Below are 22610 nucleotides of genomic sequence, written 5' to 3'. Positions count from 1 at the left end.
TCTCCCCATCAACATGGGGACAAGGTGCTTTGAGGGGCTAACTCAAAGCACCCTCCCAATGTTGAGGGCTTGTGGCCTGGTATAGTTCAGGAGGGGGGCTCTCTCCCGTCCCCTCTCTTTTCCTATGGCCTGCCAAGTTGCGTGCTCGGATAAGGGTCTGGTATGGATTTTTGGGGGGACCCCACACCATTTTTTTTTATTTTAGTGCAGGGTTCCCCTTAAAATCCTATATAGATTTTGAGAGGGAACCCCACGCCATTTTTTTATTTATTTTGGCAGGGGTTTCCCTTAATATCCATACCAGACCTGAAGGGCCTGGTGTGGAATTTAGGGGGACCCCCACGTATTTTTTTTTTACATTTTGGTTCAGGGTTCCCCTGTGAGGAAATCCCCATGCTGTTTTTATCAATGAACTTTTATGTGTATTGCGGACCAACAATTCATTGTAGATGCGAGTAGTTTTAAATTACTTTTTTTCATTTTGAAGTGTCATTTTGCTGTCAGACTGTTCTAAACATGGGAAACATGCGCCCCTTTACAGGCATACTATAGACACCCCCCACATACGAAATTTAAAGGAATATTACACTTTTATTGTTACACTTTAAGCATTATTAAAATCACTGCTCCCGGAAAAATGGCCATTTTTAAAACTTTTTTATGCATTGATACATGTCCCCTGGGGCAGGACCCAAGTCCCCAAACACTTTTTATGACAATACCATGCATATAAGCCTTTAAAATTAGCACATTTCTCCCATAGACTTTTAGGGTATTCTGCGGCTTTCGAATTTGCCACGAACACCCAAAATTGTTCGCTGTTCAGCAAACTGGCGAACAGCCAATGTTCAAGTCGAACATGAGTTCTACTCGAACATAAAGCTCATCCCTGCAATGGGGGCACTCTTTCAGGCTGTGTGTGCATCTATTGACACACACACAGTGCAACTTGGCTCTGCCTCCCTCTGCTCTCTCCTCACAAGATTTGATTAGCAAGCTGCAGAAGCCAATGGCTCCCGCTGCTGCCTCAGTCTTGTGAGGAGAGATAACAGCACTGTTACTCTCGGGCACAGTGCTGGCTCAAGAGAGTAGTCAGTAAGTATGCATTAAGGTAAAAAATCTTTAGTCTACAACCACTTTAAGGTTGGAGTTGGGCTTTACCCGATACTGATACTTAACTAATAATTTAGGTTTCAAGAAGAATACAAGCATTTGTAATTCCCTTTGGTTGTCATCTAAATGTATGTTTGTGGCTACAGAGAATATCTGTGACACAATATATTTAAGCATGAATATTCTAATTTAAAACGTTACCTTCAGAAGCCTAGTGTGGAGCAAAAGAGTGTAAGCAGCCTCAGTATAATTCTCGCAATCCAAGTGGAGGTCTCGAAGCTTGTACAAATATCTGTAAAACAATATATAAAACTAAAAGGTTTAGCCAGCACTTGTTTTGGCATTATCCCTGACACACCTTATCCCTTGCAGTGAGTGATCAGTTGCAGGATGGGAATGCCTTCTAGACAATAATACTTGTGCCTATTTGGATATGTGAGAAATTTTCAGTATTCCTCACATGAATCCCTGATCCTAAAACTTGGTTATTATATATATGCCCCTGCAAACAGAGGAGTTGTAGAGATAAACTAATATATTAGTATCCCTACTGCTGCTCTCACTACTTGTGTTCCCACAAGTGAACCAAATCTAAAAAACTATTTTTTTGACAGTGTTATGCAGTACAAATATAAAGTGCAATGTCCTAATGATCACATACAATGCTACATATACCACATACATATCCATGAAAAATAAAAAGTGATTGAATAAAGTCCCAAATGCTCATGTGATATGAGTTCTATATTATAGTTCATATATTCATGTAATAATTACAATGTCACAAAAAAAAAAATCAATTCCATTCCACTGATGATCTCAATCCCCCACAATCCTCCACAATCCTCTCAAAAAGTAAAAAAGTATATAGTGCTCTACATATGGGTAACAGTATTTTTATTAAAAATTAAAATATGCTCAACTTATGGTGTGCACATCAGTATCCAGGCTCATAATATGGATAGCCTCCAACAAAATTGCCACCCCCGCCCCTTTTCCAGACTAGCAGCGCAATGTCACCGGCTCCTCCAAAAGCACAGCGTCATCTAATCCCATGACTTCATCAAAAGGTTCATATATAATAATGGATAGATTAAGGGCAGGTATGCCTGGAGAGAACCCACCCCTCCTTAAAGGTATAGGGATGCACTGTTCCCCTAACCAATTCACCAACAGTACAAACAAATGACAACCACCCCAACCTATAACTAGGTGTCATTGTGCTTTTTTTGGGTGTGCTGTGTTTTCCTATACCAAGGGTGGGCTCCCCCCAGGCATACCTGCCCTTAATCTATCAAGTTTTTATATGTGCTTCAACATGGGAGACTCTCAAAATTATAGAGTCCATTTAGTTTGTTGCAGGTTTTGTTGAGCTGGGAATTTTTGATTGTTTTTGACTTGTGATTTCTTTTACTGCCATGGCGAACTTAGGAATTAGATTCTCATGAAATGGGCTGTATTTGGATCTCCCTTGAATTTTAAGTGTGAAGAATATTCACGGAACAACCAGGATAGAAAACAGTTCTATATAAAGATTGCACTGGTGCATGCATTTTTTGTAACTGCTTCTATTGTCCCTATAATATATAGACACTTGATAATTGTGCTTTCTTTCTTATACAAGAAAAAATATGTATAAAGACTTCATAGTTACATAGTTATAGTAGGGGAGGTCGAAAAAAGACACATCAAAAGTCCATCAAGTCCAACCTATGTGTGTGATTATATGTCAGTATTACCTTGTATATCCCTGTATGTTGTATGTTCAGGTGCTTATCTAATAGTTTCTTAAAAACTATCGATGCCCCCCGCTCTTACAGTAAAGAAACCTGTCAGGTCACCTTGAGGCAAGGTGACAGGTGCACACCGTAGGGATCAGGAGTACACCGCAAGGTTGTGGACCCTATGGCTGACTGCTGCAGACGGGGGACAGATCCCACTGGGGTTAGAGCGTAAGATTCCCTGGGGCGCGGAGTCTAAGAGCCAGCAGGTGTTCACCAGCGCCTCTAGAGGTGAGGATGGACTTGGCTGCAACTGGCTCCAGGTCGCGACCCCCAGGGTCCCCCAGCTCACACCCACAGTAGGCAACAGGAGGATAGGGATGGTGAGGGACAAAGCCAAGGTCGGGGCCACAAGCAGACAAGAATAGTCGGGTACACGCCAAAAGGTCAGGATCACAGGCAAACAGGGATAGTCAAGACACGCCAAAGTCGGAAACGGAAAACAGAAGCAGAGCACACGGCAGGGAACAGGAAGCTAACACACAAAGGAATACACAATGGTTGATCAGCACTGATGGCCTGCAGTGCACAGGTTAATATAGGGCTCCCTGATAGGGCCTGGGGTGGAGCCATGCTTAGAGGAGAGGTTAAAAAAACCACCAGGTGGAAGTGGCTGACCTCTTAGTCTGAAGACATGAGGGAAGGTAAGCAAACACAGGAAGATCACTGCATAACCATGACAGTACCCTCCCTCTTACGAGGCCTCCCCCTCCCCCGCCTGGGTCCAGGCTTAAAGGGAAACTCCAGATGGAACCTCCTTAACAGACAGGGAGCAAAGACCTCAGATGCAGTAATCCAAGACCTCTCCTCAGGACCCAACCCTTTCCAAAGTTTGAGGTACTGAAGAATGCCTTTACGGAGCCGGGAATCTAAAACTTGACTAACCTCGTATTTTAGATTATCCTCAGAGACCGAAACAGAGGTAGGGAGAGGATGAGAGGACTTGAGGACTAAAGGCTTTTTAGGAATGGGTAAGGGCATGAGAAGATCAGGAGTCTGAGCAGGGTCCCCCACACCCTTAAAGATGAGCTGGGCATCCATAACAGGACCACGAGACTGGGCAGAGGTCAGTGGATCCCTGAGGTCAGGTTGGTTAGAAAGTGACATGTCACAAGAGTCAAGCTGGATGCTGCAACACAAACAGAATGCAGAGAACCCTGAGAAAAAGATTGAAAACCCCTCCTGGCCGAATGAGGTATACTATCCAAAGGATGGATTGAGCCTCTTAAACGGGTTTGAACGGACATAGTAGCAGTAGGGTGAGGCCAGGTCACCGTAGGTGCTGAACAAGAAGCAGGAAGCTCATTGGGCATGGGCTGGACAGGCATAACTGGAGCAGGGGTCGACTGAATAGTATTGTCAGGTGTAGTGACCATCTCACTCGCATCACAGGGCATAGCAACTGTGGAACTTGCAGACAAGTTAGCCTGGCTGTGCGTCCAAGGGAGATTAGGGACAGACAAAGGTAAATGGTCATGCAAACTGGAGTGAATGATCGACTCAGGTGCATAAGTGGGCTCCTCATCCAGAGTACCACATGACCTAGAGAGTGCATCAGTCCAACTATTGCAGGACGCGTCCCAGAGATCGCTATATACAGTGGGAATAGCAGAAGATACTGGGATGGTGGTAACAGGAAGTTTCTCTTTTGGGGTACCCTTGAGTAAGCAGGAAGAGGAACAGGAGGAACCCCAAGCCAGGATCTGACCAGCAGACCAGTCGACATGGGGAGAATGGAGCCGTAACCAAGGAAGACCTAATATGATAGGAGATGAAGCCTTAGGTAAGACAAGGAAGGATATCCACTCCTGGTGGAGTGTCCCTACTGACATCTTAACAGGAAGAGTCTGGAAGCGGATAGGGCCCCCTGGGAGAACAGTGCCATCAATCGCCAAGACCACCAATGGCGTTGTAAGGGGCAAAAGGGTAAGTCTCATGGAGGATGCAGTTTCCCAATCCATGAAATTGGCAGCGGCTCCGGAATCCAGATATGCTGAGACCGAACGAGAGGAAGCACCGACATGAAGCAACACGGAAAGGAGAAGACGAGAAGGTGAAGGTGATATTTCAGGGTCTAATACTCCACCTTCCAGATGTATTAGCCCTGAGCATTTTTCCGGACTAAGAGAACAAGTATCACGGAAATGACATTTGGCCCCACATTAGAGGCATAGGCCCAGAGTTCTGCGCCTAGCATGTTCTTCGGGAGATAACTTTGTCCGGCCCAACTGCAGTGGCCAACTCAGCAGGCAGGGGTTGCTCCTCAGATTGAAGAGAAGGGACTGGGGGCTCAGACTGCCTAAAGAACGGGGAGTGCTGGCGTCTTTTTTCTAGTGCCCTCTCCTGAAGGCGAATATCGATCTGGTTACACAAGGTGATGACACTGTCCAGATCAGCAGGAAGGGATCTTCCTGCTAATTCATCCTTCACTCTATCAGAGAGGCCATGTAAAAAGGTTGCAACTAGGGCCTCATTATTCCAGCTCAATTCAGCTGTGAGGATACAGAACTTAAGAGCATACTGTCCCACAGACGCAGACTCTTGACGGAGACGTAAAAGAGCGCTAGCCGCTGAGGAGACACGACCCGGTTCCTCGAAGATATTCCGAAAAAGTTTCAAGAAATCAGACAGGCTAGAAACCACTGGATCATTCAGTTCCCACAGAGGGGCGGCCCAAGCTAACGCCTCGCCGGACAGGAGGGATATGATATATGCGACTTTTGCCCGATCGGACAGGAAGTTTTGGGGCTGAAGTTCAAAATGAATAGTGCACTGGCTAAGGAACCCCCTGCAAGCCTTGGAGTCCCCAGAGAAACGGACCGGAGCTGGTAGTTGTAATGAATGTGTGGCTGCGACTGATGCGATAGGTTCAGCGGCAGATAGCGGTTGAGGTTGTTGAACCGGGGGTCCTAATGAGGCCTGAACCTGTTCAACACGGGATGCCAAATCCTGAAGGAATCGCATCACCTGGGTCTGATGCGATTCTTGGGTCTCAAGTTGCCGAACTAAGCTCTGCAATGGCTCATCTGCAGGAAGCGGCACGTCAGCCAGGTCCATGGCTGATCTGTCAGGTCACCTTGAGGCGAGGTGACAGGTGCACACCGTAGGGATCAGGAGTGCACCGCAAGGTTGTGGACCCTACGGCTGACTGCTGCAGACAGGGGACAGATCCCACTGGGCTTAGAGCGTAAGATTCCCTGGGACGCGGAGTCTAAGAGACAGCAGGTGTTCACCAGCGCCTCTAGAGGTGAGGATGGACTTGGCTGCAACTGGCTCCAGGTCGTGACCCCCAGGGTCCCCCAGCTCACACCCACAGTAGGCAACAGGAGGATAGGGATGGTGAGGGACAAAGCCAAGGTCGGGACCACAAGCAGTCAAGAATAGTCGGGTACACGCCAAAAGGTCAGGATCACAGGCAAACAGGGATAGTCAAGACACACCAAAGTCGGTAACGGAAAACAGAAGCAGAGCACACGGCAGGAAACAGGAAGCTAGCACACAAAGGAATACACAATGGTTGATCAGCACCGATGGCCTGCAGTGCACAGGTTAATATAGGGCTCCCTGATAGGGCCTGGGGTGGAGCCATGCTTAGAGGAGAGGTTATAAAAACCACCAGGTGGAAGTGGCTGACCTCTTAGTCTGAAGACATAAGGGAAGGTAAGCAAACACAGGAAGATCACTGCATAACCATGACAAACCCTCTACGCAGTTTAAGGTTAAACCTCTTTTCTTCTCATTTTAATGCATGGCCACAAGGCTTGTTAAACATACTTCCGTGAAAAAGTTTATCCCTATTGTGGGGACACCAGTACGGTATTTGTAAATTGAAATCATGTCCCCTCTCAAGCGTCTCTTTTACAGAGAGAATAAGTTCAGTGCTCGCACCCTTTCCTCATAACTAACATCCTCCAAACCCTTTATTAGCTCTGTTGCCCTTTGTACTCGCTCCATTTCCAGTACATCCTTCCTGAGGACTGGTGCCCAGAACTGGACAGCATACTCACGGTGCAGCCGGACCAGTCTTGTAGAGCGGGAGAACTATCATTTTATCTCTGGAATTAATACCCTTTTTAATGCATGCTATTATTCTGTTTGCTTTGTTAGCAGGAGCTTGCATTGCTGAGCCTATCATCTAATGGGACCCCCAGGTCCTTTTCCATCCTAGATTAACCCAGAGGTTCTCCCCCAGTGTATAGATGGCATTCCTATTTTTGTCACTCAAATGCATTATTTTACATTTTTCTATATTGAACCTCATTTGCCATGTAGTTGCCCACCTCATTAATTTGTTCAGATCTTTTTGCAAGGTTTCCACATTCTGCGGAGAAGTTATTGCCCTGCTTAGCTTAGTATCATCTGCAATTACAGAGATTGAACTGTTTGCCCCATCTTCCAGGTCATTTATGAACAAATTCAACAGGATTCGTCCCAGCACAGAACCCTGGGGGACCCCACTACCCACCCCTGACCATTCTGAGTACTCCCCATTTATCACCGTCCCTTGTATCCCGTTTTCAATCCGTGTACTCACCCTATGGTCCATGCCAACAGACCTTATTTTGTACAGTAAATGTTTAAGGGAAACTGTGTCAAATGATTTTGCAAAATCCAGATACACTACATTTACGGGCCTTCCTTTATCTAGATGGAAACTCACCTCCTCATAGAAGGTCAATAGATTGGTTTGGCAAGAACGATTCTTCAAGAATCCATGCTTCATTTTTAAGTTATTATGTCAGCTTAGGTCCAGATCAGTAGATTCACCCTTTGAGAGTGTTTTTTGTCCTGCCCTAGGTAGTAATTTTACAAGTGATTTTCGATTTTTAGACTTCTTCTTTCTATAGCCATACTCAGAATCTCAGTGGCCAGAAGGAGGACAGAGCACAGCTCACTGTGTGACTGGGATAATCGAGAGTGGTGCTACTACTTGCTACATTCAGCAAACCAAGGACCTAGTAATCTCAAAGATTAGCCAAAATATGTGGGCTAATCACAGACAATTTGTAGGTTTAATTATTAAAGACTGAGGAGAATAAGGCAGCACCACTGTAAATTAAATTAATATTATTTTTTTAACTTGGAATCTTAGCCACCTGTGCTGTAACCACAAAGTTTAACTAATCATGCTTACCTAATGTACATTGCTTCACGGTTAATGTCTTTATAAAAGTTCTGAAATAAAAAATCATTTGCAATAGCATTATTATTTTGAAATAATCTTCAATTCTATACAGATACATATTGCTTTGTCTGAGGTTTGTAGTTAAAATATTTTTCATTTTTGTCTGTTCACAGAAGTCTGTTCACAAATTTGCTCTACGCTTTGCTGAGGTTTAAAAATGACTGAAAGCTGTAAACTATGATAGCATATAAAAAACACAGGCTATCCTGGTTATATAAATATGTGCACTCTCTTAAAAATATCCTACTCAATAAATATCCTTTACCACCATATGCTACTACTTAAAAAAAATAAAATCATACAAAACAAGGTAAAATATTATAATTAATAGTCCACAGTAGCATACCAATATTCAAAGCAAATCCCACAAAAAGAAACAGTGAGTCCATATAAATTGAAAAGTAAAAGTCCAAAATTTGTGATAAATTGGTGTATCACTATGAAAACATATATGGCATGTCCTCCACCACATTGTATGTGCAGGTTCCACTCCCTTAAGAATAAAACTCACCAGATGGTATTGCCATTCATTCTCATGACTGGCAAAATAACTCTTATGCAGATACAAAAACCGCCATCCAGATGTCATGAAGATATCCACACGTAGAGGAAAATAGAAGCAACACCTCTAATAATGTAAAAACCTTAAGGTACCCACTTTATTTAACCACTTCAATACCGGGCCATAGTCCTTCAATACCGGGCCATAGTCAAATGACGGCCACAGATGGGATCTCCCATCCTGGGTGGACGTCATATGACGGCCTCTGTATTGCACCCTGACACAGCCCAACCCCCGATCGCAGTAAAGAGCCAATGAAATTGGCTCTTTACCACGTGACCGGCTGTGTCCAATCACAGCCGGTCACAGAATGTAAACAAACCGCGGTAACGAGATGTTACCAGGTTCTCCTTCTCACACACTGATCGTGTGTGAGGAGGAGATTGCGGTAACATCTCGTTACCGCTCAGTGTACACCAACAAACACTGATTACCCCCCCAATAAAGAGGACCTGTCACCACCCATCAAAGTACCTATCATCACCCATCAAAGTACCTGTCATCACCCATCACAGCCCATCTGAGTACCCGAGTACCTGTCAGCCCATCTGATTACCCGAGTACCTGTCAGCCCATCTGAGTACCCGAGTACCTGAGTACCTGAGTACCTGTCCCAGCCCATATGAGTACCCGAGTACCTGAGTACCTGTCCCAGCTCATCTGAGTACCCAAGTACCTGTCCCAGCCCATCTGAGTACCCGAGTACCTGTCCCAGACCATCTGTGTACCCAAGTACCTAAGTATCTGTCAGCCCATCTGAGTACCCAAGTACCTGTCCCAGCCCATCTGAGTACTCAAGTACCTGAGTACCTGTCAGCCCATCTGAGTACCCGAGTACCTGAGTACCTGTCAACCCATCTGAGTACCCGAGTACCTGTCACAGCCCATCTGAGTACCCGAGTACCTGTCACAGCCCATCTGAGTATCCGAGTACCTGAGCACCTGTCAGCCCATCTGAGTACCCGAGTACCTGTCCCAGCCCATCTGAGTACCCGAGTACCCGAGTACCTGTCCCAGCCCATCTGAGTACCCGAGTACCTGTCCCAGCCCATCTGAGTACCCGAGGACCTGTCACAGTCCATCTGAGTACCCGAGTACCTGTCACAGCCCATCTGAGTATCCAAGTACCTGAGCACCTGTCAGCCCATCTGAGTACCGGAGTACCTGTCCCAGCCCATCTTTGTACCCGAGTACCTGAGTACCTGTCCCAGCCCATCTGAGTACCCGAGTACCTGTCACAGCCCATCTGAGTACCTGTCACAGTCCATCTGAGTACCTGTCACAGTCCATCTGAGTACCCGAGTACCTGTGTACCTGTCACAGTTCATCTGAGTACCCGAGTACCTGTCACAGTTCATTTGAGTACCCCAATGCCTGTCACCAGCCCGTCGGAGTACCCAAGTACCTGTCACCAGCCCGTCGGAGTACCCGAGTACCTGTCACCAGCCCGTCGGAGTACCCGAGTACCTGTCACCAGCCCGTCGGAGTACCCGAGTACCTGTCACCAGCCCGTCGGAGTAGCAGAATGTGTTTTGGGGTGTAATTTTTGCTATATACATGCTATGTGTTAGAAATATCTTATAAATGGACAACTTTGTGTAAAAAAAAAAAAGATTTTAATTTTCTTTCCACGTTTTCTGAAGACTTGTGTAAAAAAATTAACTGCTCAAAAGACTCATAATGCTTCATAGAATATACTTTGGGGTGTTTGTTTTCCAAAATGGGGTCATTTCGTGGGTAATTCCATTGTCCTGGTGCTCCAGGGCCTTCACAATTGTGATAGGTCATTAGGAAATTAGAGGTGTCATTTATGCTCCTAGAACACCTGACGGCACTCCCTGCATGTTGGGCCTTTGTATGTGGACACGCTGTGTAAAAGTCACACACATGTGGTATCGCCATACTCAGGATAAGTAATTTTTGCTATGTACATACTTTGAGTTAGAAATATCTTATAAACTGACCACTCTGTGTAAAATAAAATATGTTTTCATTTTCTTTCCACGTTTTCTGAAGACTTGTGGAAAAAAATTAACTGTTCAAAAGACTCATTATGTCTCATAGAATATATACGTTGAGGTGTTTGCTTTCCAAAATGGGGTAATTTTGTGGGTAATTCTACTGTCCTGGTGCTCCAAGGTCTTCACAAATGTAATAGGTCATAAGGAAATTAGAGGTGTCATTTATGCTCCCAGAACCCCTTACGGTGCTCCCTGCATTTTGGACTTCTCTGTGTGGCCAGCCTGTGTAAAAGTCCCACACATATAGGAGGATTGATATCAAACCATCTAACATACATCTTTATACATGGGTATAAATCATTAAAGTAGTTGTAAAGGCACAAGGTTTTTTACCTTCATGTATTCTATGCATGAAGGTCGGGCCTGCTTGTGTGACTCCAAAGAAATCTGCTGGCTGTAGGGGTACCCAGCAGGAGGGAGGGGCCAGGAGCACTGGCGTGGGACCCGAGAAGAGGAGAATTTCAGGCTGCACAGAGCAGGTAAGTATAACATGTTTGTTATTAAAAAAAAAAAAACAAGACTTTAATATTGCTCATACATATTATAAAATTATACAACCTCAACCACCTCGCGCCCGCCCTATAGCCGAATGACGGCCGTAGAGCAGGCGCGTTCGTGCGGGTGGCCGTCCCTGGACGTCCTGATGTTTACTTCCGTAATGCGCGCCGCCGCGCATCGCGGAAGTTCTGTGTTCGCCGTGTCCCCCGGGGATATGGGAAACACAGATCGCTGTAAACGGCCAATCACAGCGGCCGTTTACAGCGTGATCGGCGTGTCCAATGGGAGATTATCTCATATGTAAACATATGAGATCATCTCTCAGCGCCGCTCTCCCTCCTCACACAGACAGTGTGAGAGGGGAGAGATGAACGGCTGCAGCGGCAGCCGTTCTGCCTCGAGTTAAAAAAAAAAAAGTAAAAAAAAAAAGTGCCATCCTCCCCCAGCAGTGCCATCCTCCCCCAGCAGTGCCATCCTCCCCCTGCAGTGCCATCCGCCCCAGTGCCAATCGCCCCAGTGCCATCCACCCCAGTGCCATCCACCCCAGTGCTACCTGCCCCCAGTGCCATCCACCCCAGTGCTACCTGCCCCCAGTGCTACCTGCCCCCAGTGCCACCTGCCCCCAGTGCCACCTGCCCCCAGTGCCACCTGTTGTCAGTGCCATTTGTCCCCAGTGCCATCTGTCATCAGTGCCACGTATAAGTGCCATCTGTCATCAGTGCCACGTGTAATCAGTGCCACATAGTGCCATATGTCATCAGTGCCACGTATTAGTGCCATCTGTCATCAGTGCCATGTATCAGTGCCATTTGTCATCAGTGCCACCTGTCAGTGTCACATGCCATCTGTTGTCAGTGTCACGTGTCATCAATACCACTTATCAGTGCCATCTGTCATCAGTGTCACGCGTCATCGGTGCCATGTATTAGTGCCATCTGTCATCGGTGGCACGTATTAGTGCCACGTATTAGTGCCACCTGTCATCAGTGCCACATATTAGTGCCACGTGTCTTCAGTGCCACGTATTAGTGCCACGTGTCATAAGTAACACGTATAAGTGCCACGTGTCATCAGTGCCACATATTAGTGCCATCTGTCATCAGTGCCACATATTAGTGCCATCTGTCATCAGTGCCACGTGTCATCAGTGCCACATATAAGTGTCATCATTGCCACGTATCAGTGCCATCTGTCATCAGTGTCACGTGTCATTGTCCTGGTGCTTCAAAAGTGTAATAAATAGTCAACAAGTTAGATGTGTAATTTATGTTCCTAGAACACATGATGGCGCTACCTGAATGTTGGGCCTCTCTATGTGGCCAGGCTGTGAAAAAGTCCCACACATGTGGTATTGTAATACTCAGGAGGAGTAGCAGAATTTTTTTGGGGGTGTCATTTGTGGTATACACATGCCACGTGAGAGAAATAACCTATTACAATGACAATTTTGTGGAGAAAAAAAAATGAAAAATCTTAATTTTGCAAAGAATTGTGGGAAAAAAATGACAACATCAAAAAGCTCACTATGCCTCTTACTAAATACCTTGGAATGTCTACTTTCCAAAAAGGGGTCATTTGGGGGGTATTTGTACTTTCCTGACTTGTTAGGGTCACAAGAAGCGAGATAGGCCACCAGTACATCAGATGTGATCAATTTTGTGCGATTCGCACCACAGCTTGTAGACTCTCTAACTTTCACAAAGACCAAATAATATCCACTAATTTGGGTTATTTTTACCAAAGATATGTAGCAGTATAAATTGTGGCCAAAATTTATGAAGAAAAATTAATAATTTGCATAATTCTGTCACAGAAACAAAGAAATATGCGTTTTTTTTCAAAATTTTCGGTCTTTTTTCATTTATAGCGCAAAAAATAAAAACCCCAGAGGTGATCAAATACCACCAAAAGAAAGCTCTATTTGTGGGAAAAAAAGGACAAAAAATTCATTTGGGTACAGTTTTGCATGACTGAGTAATTGTCATTCAAATTGTGAGAGCACCGAAAGCTGAAAATTGGTCTGGGCAGGAAGGGTGTTTAAGTGCCCAGTAAGCAAGTGGTTAAAGGGGTTGTAAAGGTAAATATTTTTTCACCTTAATGCATTCTATGCATTAAGGTGAAAAAACATCTCACAGTGCCGGCGCCCCCAGTCCCCCCGTTTTACTTACTTGACCTCTCGAAAGTCCCACACTCGCCCCCAATGTCCTCTTCGCTTCTCAGCCTGGCCGCTGATTGGCTGGAGTGGATGGATTGAAAGTAGCGCAGCCATTGGGTCGCACTGCTGTCAATCACATCCAATGACGCGGCGCGCCTGTGATGCAGAATAAAAATAATAACTTTACCACCCCTTTAATCTAAATATTAAATAGGAACCCATTGATAACACATCTTTGATAGTCACTAATGATTGCTAATGAAATAGTTGATGTCCAGTTCAATATTCAAGCCTTCAGAAAACGTAGTATGTAAGATATGAATCCATTTCTTTCCCTGACTCTGATCCCTGACCCTTTTTGAACCCCTCCAAGCTGGGAGTACCCTCTCCACACTCAAAAAGTGGATGGGTCTCTCACATGGAAGTGCCTATAGTGATCGGACATACTATGATATTTATATCCCTTATTGAACATTTGCACATGCTCCCCAATTCTCTTTATGAGGGTTTGCGTCCTTTGTCTTATATACAGTACATTAGTCTGCATGGGCAAGGAGAGGTTGTAAAGCAGGTAGAAGCCTCCAACTCTAAAAAAATTAAGGAGGGATTAATAAATCGAGGAATCTTCAATTTGAGAAAAAAACACTCTAACTCCGAAAGAACTCAATATATTAGATTTGGGTTTAAAGTGTGCCCCAAAGAGACCTATCAATAGATTTTATATGTATATTGATACTTATATGTTTATTAGAAAGATCAATTTGAAAAAGTACTCAATGTAGGAATAGATAGTGGCCTTCTGAGCAAGTCAACTTTCAACCCCCCAATACGAAGCAACCACTATGTGAAAGTTTTTAAAAACTTGGTTTTGAAGGATTTGGATCGGCTCACACCTGAAAGAGGTGATAATAAGAGACATATTAAAGAATGGAATCTCTGGAAGCACGTAAAGAAATTATAGTGAGACCTGAGATAAAATGGGGGGGCAGGTAGTGTTTGTTGGTAGAGAATTCTACCACCAACAGTTAACTGATATGCTGTCAGATGAATGTATATATAAAAAAAACTGTTGAGAGACCCCACAGCAGTTTATAAGGAAGAACTAAGAAAACTAGTTGATTATGGTTACAGAACCCATGTACTAAATAAAAAAGATATTTGGTACCTAGTGTGTAGTGATGGACGAACTTCCGACGGGACGTTTCGCGAACGCGAAACGCGAACGGACACAAACGTTCGCGAAAACGACCGTTCGCCGCGGGCTCCATTGACTTCAATGGGAGGCGAATTTCGCAAACCTTTAGGTCGAATTTGCGGCCACGGGGTAATTATTAGGGGGTAGCACGTAGTCCCACCACCTGGACAATAGCATAATACATGTATGAGGTGAATTTGGGATCGATAACTACAAGCATTTTTTTTTTATTTGGGAAATTGTTCTGACAATTCAGGACTATGGAGCTAATGAAGGCAATGGAGGAGAGGGAAGGTCAGGGACCAGGGTAGGCAAACAAGAGGGTGCAGGAGATACAGAGCACTGACAGCAGCACCGTAATACAGAGCACTGACATCAGCACCGTGACATACAGCGCTGACAGCAGCTCCGTGACATACAGCGCTGACAGCAGCTCCGTGACATACAGCGCTGACAGCAGCTCCGTGACATACAGCGCTGACAGCAGCTCCGTGACATACAGCGCTGACAGCAGCTCCGTGACATACAGCGCTGACAGCAGCACCGTGACATACAGCGCTGACAGCAGCTCCGTGACATACAGCGCTGACAGCAGCTCCGTGACATACAGCGCTGACAGCAGCTCCGTGACATACAGCACTGACAGCAGCTCCGTGACATACAGCGCTGACAGCAGCTCCGTGACATACAGCGCTGACAGCAGCACCGTGACATACAGCGCTGACAGCAGCTCCGTGACATACAGCGCTGACAGCAGCTCCGTGACATACAGCGCTGACAGCAGCTCCGTGACATACAGCGCTGACAGCAGCTCCGTGACATACAGCGCTGACAGCAGCTCCGTGACATACAGCGCTGACAGCAGCTCCGTGACATACAGCGCTGACAGCAGCTCCGTGACATACAGCGCTGACAGCAGCTCCGTGACATACAGCGCTGACAGCAGCTCCGTGACATACAGCGCTGACAGCAGCTCCGTGACATACAGCGCTGACAGCAGCTCCGTGACATACAGCGCTGACAGCAGCTCCGTGACATACAGCGCTGACAGCAGCACCGTAAGCAGCCCCAGGAGGAAGTCAGCACAGCACAGGGATGGTGTGATCCCCTCATAATAAGAACCCCCAGGAGGAAGTCAGCACAGCACAGGGATGGTGGGAGCCCCTCATAATAAGAACACCCAGGAGGAAGTCAGCACAGCACAGGGATGGTGGGAACCCCTCATAATAAGCAGCCCCAGTAGAAATATGACACCGCTCAACCTCTTCAAAGAGGAGGGTAGGGGCATATAGTACGGTGTGCTTTTTTGGGTCAGGGAAGTGAGCCAAATGAATTAAGAAGGTCTGTGTGCTTGATTCCAAAAATTGTTTATAGACATATACATGGTCTACTGATCACATGTGTTGAATTCCTCCGAGATCCATGCCTCATTCATTTTTAGAAATGTGAGGTAGTTAACACTGTGGTGAGCTAGGCGAGTACGCTTATCGGTCACAATCCCCCCTGCTGCGCTGAACGTCCTTTCGGACAGGACACTGGATGAGGGGCAAGCCAACAGTTCGATTGCAAATTGGGCAAGCTCTGGCCAGAGGTCAAGCCTGCCCACCCAGTAGTCTAGGGGTTCATCACTCCTCAGAGCGTCCACATCGGCCGTTAACCCAATGTAGTCGGACACCTGACGGTCTAGGCGTTCCCTGATGCTGGATCCGGATGACACCTGTCGATGGGTCGGCTGAAAGAATGACCTCATATCCGAAGTCACCAACACATCTTCAAACCGGCCTCTTCTTGCAGGCGCTGTTGGATTGGTACCCGCAAATCCTTCTCTGGGAGTGGGAATTGCTCCTCTGCCAGCGCACGCAAAAGCAGAATGCAGCATTTCTCGAAGCAAGGCCTGGAAGTGCTGCATTCTGACAGCCCTCTGCGACGGCGGTAACATTTCCGCCATTTTGTGTTTGTACCGGGGGTCTAAGTACGTTGCCACCCAGTACTGGTCCTTGACCCTCATGCTTTTTATACGGGGGTCCCTATTAAAACACTGGAGCATGAAGGCCCCCATTTGCACTAAAGTGGAAGCGGTGTGGTGGCCTGGCTCCTGCTCATCATCCAGGATAATGTCGTCCTCTTCATTCTCCTCTCCCCATCCTCGCACAACAGGGATCCCAGAAAGGTTTAAAGCATGCTCTTCTTGCTCCTGCTCATCCGCCCCGGCACCATCCTCCTCTGACTCCTCATCAGACTCCTGTTGTTGACTTGTCTCAGATAGAGTAGCCCCCCCTGGGAATTCATCCAGCATTGCGACTTCCTCATCTTCCCGCTCCTGCTCCTCCACAGCCTGATCAATGACACGACGCAATGCACGCTCCAGAAAGAAGGCATAAGGTACCATGTCACTGATGGCGCCATGGCTGCGACTGACCAGTTTGGTGATCTCCTCAAATGGCCGCAGAAGTCTGCATGTGTCGCGCATGAGCAGCCACTGGCGCGGTGAAAAAAAACCCAGCTCCCCAGAACCGTTTCTTTCGCAGAGTTCATACAGGTAGACGTTAACTGCACGTTTCTGCTGGAGCAGCCTATCAAGCATATAGAAGGTTGAGTTCCATCGCGTCGGGCAATCGCAAATAAGACGTCTGACCGGCAGATGGTGTCGCCGCTGAATGTCAGCAAGGCGAGCCATGGCCGTGTAAGATCTTCTGAAATGGGCCGAGATTTTCCTTGCCTGCCGCAAGATGTCCTGGACCCCAGGGTATTTGACAAGGAATCGCTGCACGACCAAGTTTAAGACGTGTGCCATGCACGGCACGTGCGTGATTTTGCCCTGTTTCAATGCGCTAAGCAGATTGGCACCGTTGTCACACACCACTTTACCAACTGTCAAATTGAGCGGTGTTAGCCACTCATCTGCCTGTGAACGCAAAGCTGAAAGGAGTGCCGGGCCAGTGTGGCTCTTTGCTTCCAGGCACAACAGACGCAGCACGGCATGGCAACGTCTCACCTGGCATGTGGAATAGGTTCTGGGGAGCTTGGGCGGTGCAGTGGAAGAGACGCTAGCAGCGGAAAAGGAGGAGGCAGCTGAGGAGGAGAGGGAGGAGGATGGAGTAGGAGGAGGAGAAGAAGAGTCAGGCCTGCATGCAATCCGTGGCGGTAAAACCAAATCTACACGGGTGCCACGGGTTACATGCTTGACGGCCGTCAGAAGGTTCACCCAGTGGGCAGTAAAACTGATATACCTTCCCTGCCCGTGTTTGCTAGACCACGTGTCTGTGGTCAGATGTATCTTGGCACCGACACTGTGTGCCAGAGATACATTCACTTGCCGCTGAACATGGCCATATAGCTCTGGGATGCCCTTCTCTGAGAAATACTTCCTTCCTGGGACCTTCCATTGTGGTGTTCCAATGGCCACAAATTTGCGAAAGGCCTCCGAGTCCACCAGTTTATATGGCAGTAGTTGGCGGGCTATGAGTTCTGACAAGCCAGCCGCCAACCGTTGGGCAAGAGGGTTATCCGGCGTCATCATTTTTTTACGCTCAAACATTAGGCCCACGGAAGCCTGCCTTTTTGCAGAAAAATGTGAGCTTGGCGTGATGGAAGGTGGAGTGGAGGACAATTGTGAGGAGAGAGGAGAAGGAGAAGTAGAAGACGAGGCTGGACGGTGAGAGCCTGCAGTGTGGCTTTGTGTGTTCCGTTGCTCCCACTGGGCTCGGTGATGGCTGCTCATGTGCCTTCTTAAGGCGGTCGTCCCTAGGTGAGTATTGGGCTTACCGCGACTAACGCGTTGACTGCAAAGATTGCAGATGGCAACGCTATTGTCAGCAGCGGACACGTTAAAAAAAGCCCACACTGCGGAGCCATGTGCCGGTGTCCTGGGAGCGCCAGATGTGACCGTACATGGTCGATGACTCGCTCCTGATACATTTGCAGTCTGCTTTGTCCCTGCTGTGCAATGTAAGTCATTGCTGCTTCTCCTCCCTATCTGCTGGTCCATATCTCCCTCTGAACTCCCCTCCTCTTCCTCTCTTGTGGGCACCCACGTGACATCACTAGACACGTCATCATCAACGTCACCTTCCCCACCGCTATAAGTAGAGTAGGCAGCAACACCGGGGACCAACCTCCTCCTTGGGCTGATCTGGGTACTGGCGTCAGACTGCTGAGTAGCGCTTGTTGCTACCTCCTCTTCCTGATCCAATACCAAGAGTGGCTGCGCATCAGAAATGTCCTCTTGATATGGATCGGAAAATAATTCCAGTGACTCAAGCGGAAGGTATGTGGTGGTGGTGGTGGTGGTCGTGTTGTTGGTGGTAGTGTCTTTGGGGGTGCACATAGCAGAGAGTGAAGAAGAGGGTGCAGATCGAGAGGATGAGGAGGGTGCAGAAGAGTAAGGCTGAGCGAGCCACTCAACCAAGTCTGGTGCATCCTTTAAAGTAATTGAACGCACCTTCTGCAACTTCCCACTTTGGCTCAAGCCTGTTGCTCCTGCCCTACCCCTACCACCCCTGCGGAAGGGCCTGCCTCTTCCTCTGCATGTCATTTTTTAAATGACCCTGTGACAAAACTCTTAGTCCCTATACCGCTGAAGGACTGCTGCAGTATAGGTGAGCGGTCAGCAGTGGTGCACGTCAACCCTATCTATTGTGGACCTATAGCGGTCCTTACAGAACAGCAGACTGTACCGCACTCAAGCCTATGTACCGTAGCACCCTATACCAAGTTACCAGTCCTTATAAGAACTTTTGTGGACCAAGCAGGTTGTGTATTAGTGTTTAGCAGACTGTACGTCAGTCCCTATACCGCTGAAGGACTGCTGCAGTATAGGGCAGCGGTCAGCAGTGGTGCACGTCAACCCTATCTATTGTGGACCGATAGCGGTCCTTACAGAACAGCAGACTGTACCGCACTCAAGCCTATGTACCGTAGCACCCTATACCAAGTTACCAGTCCTTATAAGAACTTTTGTGGACCAAGCAGGTTGTGTATTAGTGTTTAGCAGACTGTACGTCAGTCCCTATACCGCTGAAGGACTGCTGCAGTATAGGGCAGCGGTCAGCAGTGGTGCACGTCAACCCTATCTATTGTGGACCGATAGCGGTCCTTACAGAACAGCAGACTGTATCGCACTCAAGCCTATGTACCGTAGCACCCTATACCAAGTTACCAGTCCTTATAAGAACTTTTGTGGACCAAGCAGGTTGTGTATTAGTGTTTAGCAGACTGTACGTCAGTCCCTATACCGCTGAAGGACTGCTGCAGTATAGGGCAGCGGTCAGCAGTGGTGCACGTCAACCCTATCTATTGTGGACCGATAGCGGTCCTTACAGAACAGCAGACTGTACCGCACTCAAGCCTATGTACCGTAGCACCCTATACCAAGTTACCAGTCCTTATAAGAACTTTTGTGGAACAAGCAGGTTGTGTGTTAGTGATTAGCAGACTGTACGTCAGTCCCTATACCGCTGAAGGACTGCTGCAGTATAGGTGAGCGGTCAGCAGTGGTGCACGTCAACCCTATCTATTGTGGACCGATAGCGGTCCTTACAGAACAGCAGACTGTACCGCACTCAAGCCTATGTACCGTAGCACCCTATACCAAGTTACCAGTCCTTATAAGAACTTTTGTGGACCAAGCAGGTTGTGTATTAGTGTTTAGCAGACTGTACGTCAGTCCCTATACCGCTGAAGGACTGCTGCAGTATAGGGCAGCGGTCAGCAGTGGTGCACGTCAACCCTATCTATTGTGGACCGATAGCGGTCCTTACAGAACAGCAGACTGTACCGCACTCAAGCCTATGTACCGTAGCACCCTATACCAAGTTACCAGTCCTTATAAGAACTTTTGTGGACCAAGCAGGTTGTGTATTAGTGTTTAGCAGACTGTACGTCAGTCCCTATACCGCTGAAGGACTGCTGCAGTATAGGGCAGCGGTCAGCAGTGGTGCACGTCAACCCTATCTATTGTGGACCGATAGCGGTCCTTACAGAACAGCAGACTGTACCGCACTCAAGCCTATGTACCGTAGCACCCTATACCAAGTTACCAGTCCTTATAAGAACTTTTGTGGAACAAGCAGGTTGTGTGTTAGTGATTAGCAGACTGTACGTCAGTCCCTATACCGCTGAAGGACTGCTGCAGTATAGGGCAGCGGTCAGCAGTGGTGCACGTCAACCCTATCTATTGTGGACCGATAGCGGTCCTTACAGAACAGCAGACTGTACCGCACTCAAGCCTATGTACCGTAGCACCCTATACCAAGTTACCAGTCCTTATAAGAACTTTTGTGGAACAAGCAGGTTGTGTGTTAGTGATTAGCAGACTGTACGTCAGTCCCTATACCGCTGAAGGACTGCTGCAGTATAGGTGAGCGGTCAGCAGTGGTGCACGTCAACCCTATCTATTGTGGACCGATAGCGGTCCTTACAGAACAGCAGACTGTACCGCACTCAAGCCTATGTACCGTAGCACCCTATACCAAGTTACCAGTCCTTATAAGAACTTTTGTGGACCAAGCAGGTTGTGTATTAGTGTTTAGCAGACTGTACGTCAGTCCCTATACCGCTGAAGGACTGCTGCAGTATAGGGCAGCGGTCAGCAGTGGTGCACGTCAACCCTATCTATTGTGGACCGATAGCGGTCCTTACAGAACAGCAGACTGTACCGCACTCAAGCCTATGTACCGTAGCACCCTATACCAAGTTACCAGTCCTTATAAGAACTTTTGTGGACCAAGCAGGTTGTGTATTAGTGTTTAGCAGACTGTACGTCAGTCCCTATACCGCTGAAGGACTGCTGCAGTATAGGGCAGCGGTCAGCAGTGGTGCACGTCAACCCTATCTATTGTGGACCGATAGCGGTCCTTACAGAACAGCAGACTGTACCGCACTCAAGCCTATGTACCGTAGCACCCTATACCAAGTTACCAGTCCTTATAAGAACTTTTGTGGAACAAGCAGGTTGTGTGTTAGTGATTAGCAGACTGTACGTCAGTCCCTATACCGCTGAAGGACTGCTGCAGTATAGGTGAGCGGTCAGCAGTGGTGCACGTCAACCCTATCTATTGTGGACCGATAGCGGTCCTTACAGAACAGCAGACTGTACCGCACTCAAGCCTATGTACCGTAGCACCCTATACCAAGTTACCAGTCCTTATAAGAACTTTTGTGGACCAAGCAGGTTGTGTATTAGTGTTTAGCAGACTGTACGTCAGTCCCTATACCGCTGAAGGACTGCTGCAGTATAGGGCAGCGGTCAGCAGTGGTGCACGTCAACCCTATCTATTGTGGACCGATAGCGGTCCTTACAGAACAGCAGACTGTACCGCACTCAAGCCTATGTACCGTAGCACCCTATACCAAGTTACCAGTCCTTATAAGAACTTTTGTGGACCAAGCAGGTTGTGTATTAGTGTTTAGCAGACTGTACGTCAGTCCCTATACCGCTGAAGGACTGCTGCAGTATAGGGCAGCGGTCAGCAGTGGTGCACGTCAACCCTATCTATTGTGGACCGATAGCGGTCCTTACAGAACAGCAGACTGTACCGCACTCAAGCCTATGTACCGTAGCACCCTATACCAAGTTACCAGTCCTTATAAGAACTTTTGTGGAACAAGCAGGTTGTGTGTTAGTGATTAGCAGACTGTACGTCAGTCCCTATACCGCTGAAGGACTGCTGCAGTATAGGGCAGCGGTCAGCAGTGGTGCACGTCAACCCTATCTATTGTGGACCGATAGCGGTCCTTACAGAACAGCAGACTGTACCGCACTCAAGCCTATGTACCGTAGCACCCTATACCAAGTTACCAGTCCTTATAAGAACTTTTGTGGAACAAGTGAGTTGTGAATGTTTAGCAGACTGCAGCAGAAGGGCAGCAGTCAAGTATAATATCCTTTCTATATTTGGAAGAAAGAATATTATACATGTACAAGCCTATTACTGTACCACTGATACCAGTCCTGAAAAGAACCTTTGTGGAACTAATAATAACAGCAAGTCTTTAAAATTACCCTCACTGCCTGACAACACTGCTTCCTTCCTGTCCCTATACAAATTGGCAAAAAAAGAGAACGATTAGTGGTTACTGGAACAGCTCTTTTGTGGACCT

At 47.2% G+C, this 22610-nt stretch overlaps 1 protein-coding gene across 2 annotated transcripts in view; it reads right to left on the bottom strand.

Annotated features, from left to right (window-relative positions):
- Positions 1 to 22610, bottom strand: part of DOCK2 (dedicator of cytokinesis 2) — a 513334-nt gene that overhangs the window by 188558 nt on the left and 302166 nt on the right. For both annotated transcript variants that reach the window (XM_077473501.1, XM_077473502.1), the window contains exons 36-37: positions 8029 to 8069; positions 1315 to 1405 (exon numbers count right to left, since the gene is read on the bottom strand). In XM_077473501.1, coding sequence (XP_077329627.1) covers positions 1315 to 1405; positions 8029 to 8069 — 132 coding nt within the window. The remainder of the gene's footprint in view (positions 1 to 1314; positions 1406 to 8028; positions 8070 to 22610) is intronic.

This window comes from Lithobates pipiens, unplaced genomic scaffold (assembly GCF_037356315.1).
Source record: "Lithobates pipiens isolate NorthernLeopardFrog02 unplaced genomic scaffold, aLitPip1_a1.2 Scaffold_8, whole genome shotgun sequence".
In the NCBI taxonomy this organism is placed as follows: Eukaryota; Metazoa; Chordata; class Amphibia; order Anura; family Ranidae; genus Lithobates; species Lithobates pipiens.
Note: the sequence above shows the minus strand (reverse complement) of the source record. Positions and strands in the feature narration are given on the sequence as shown.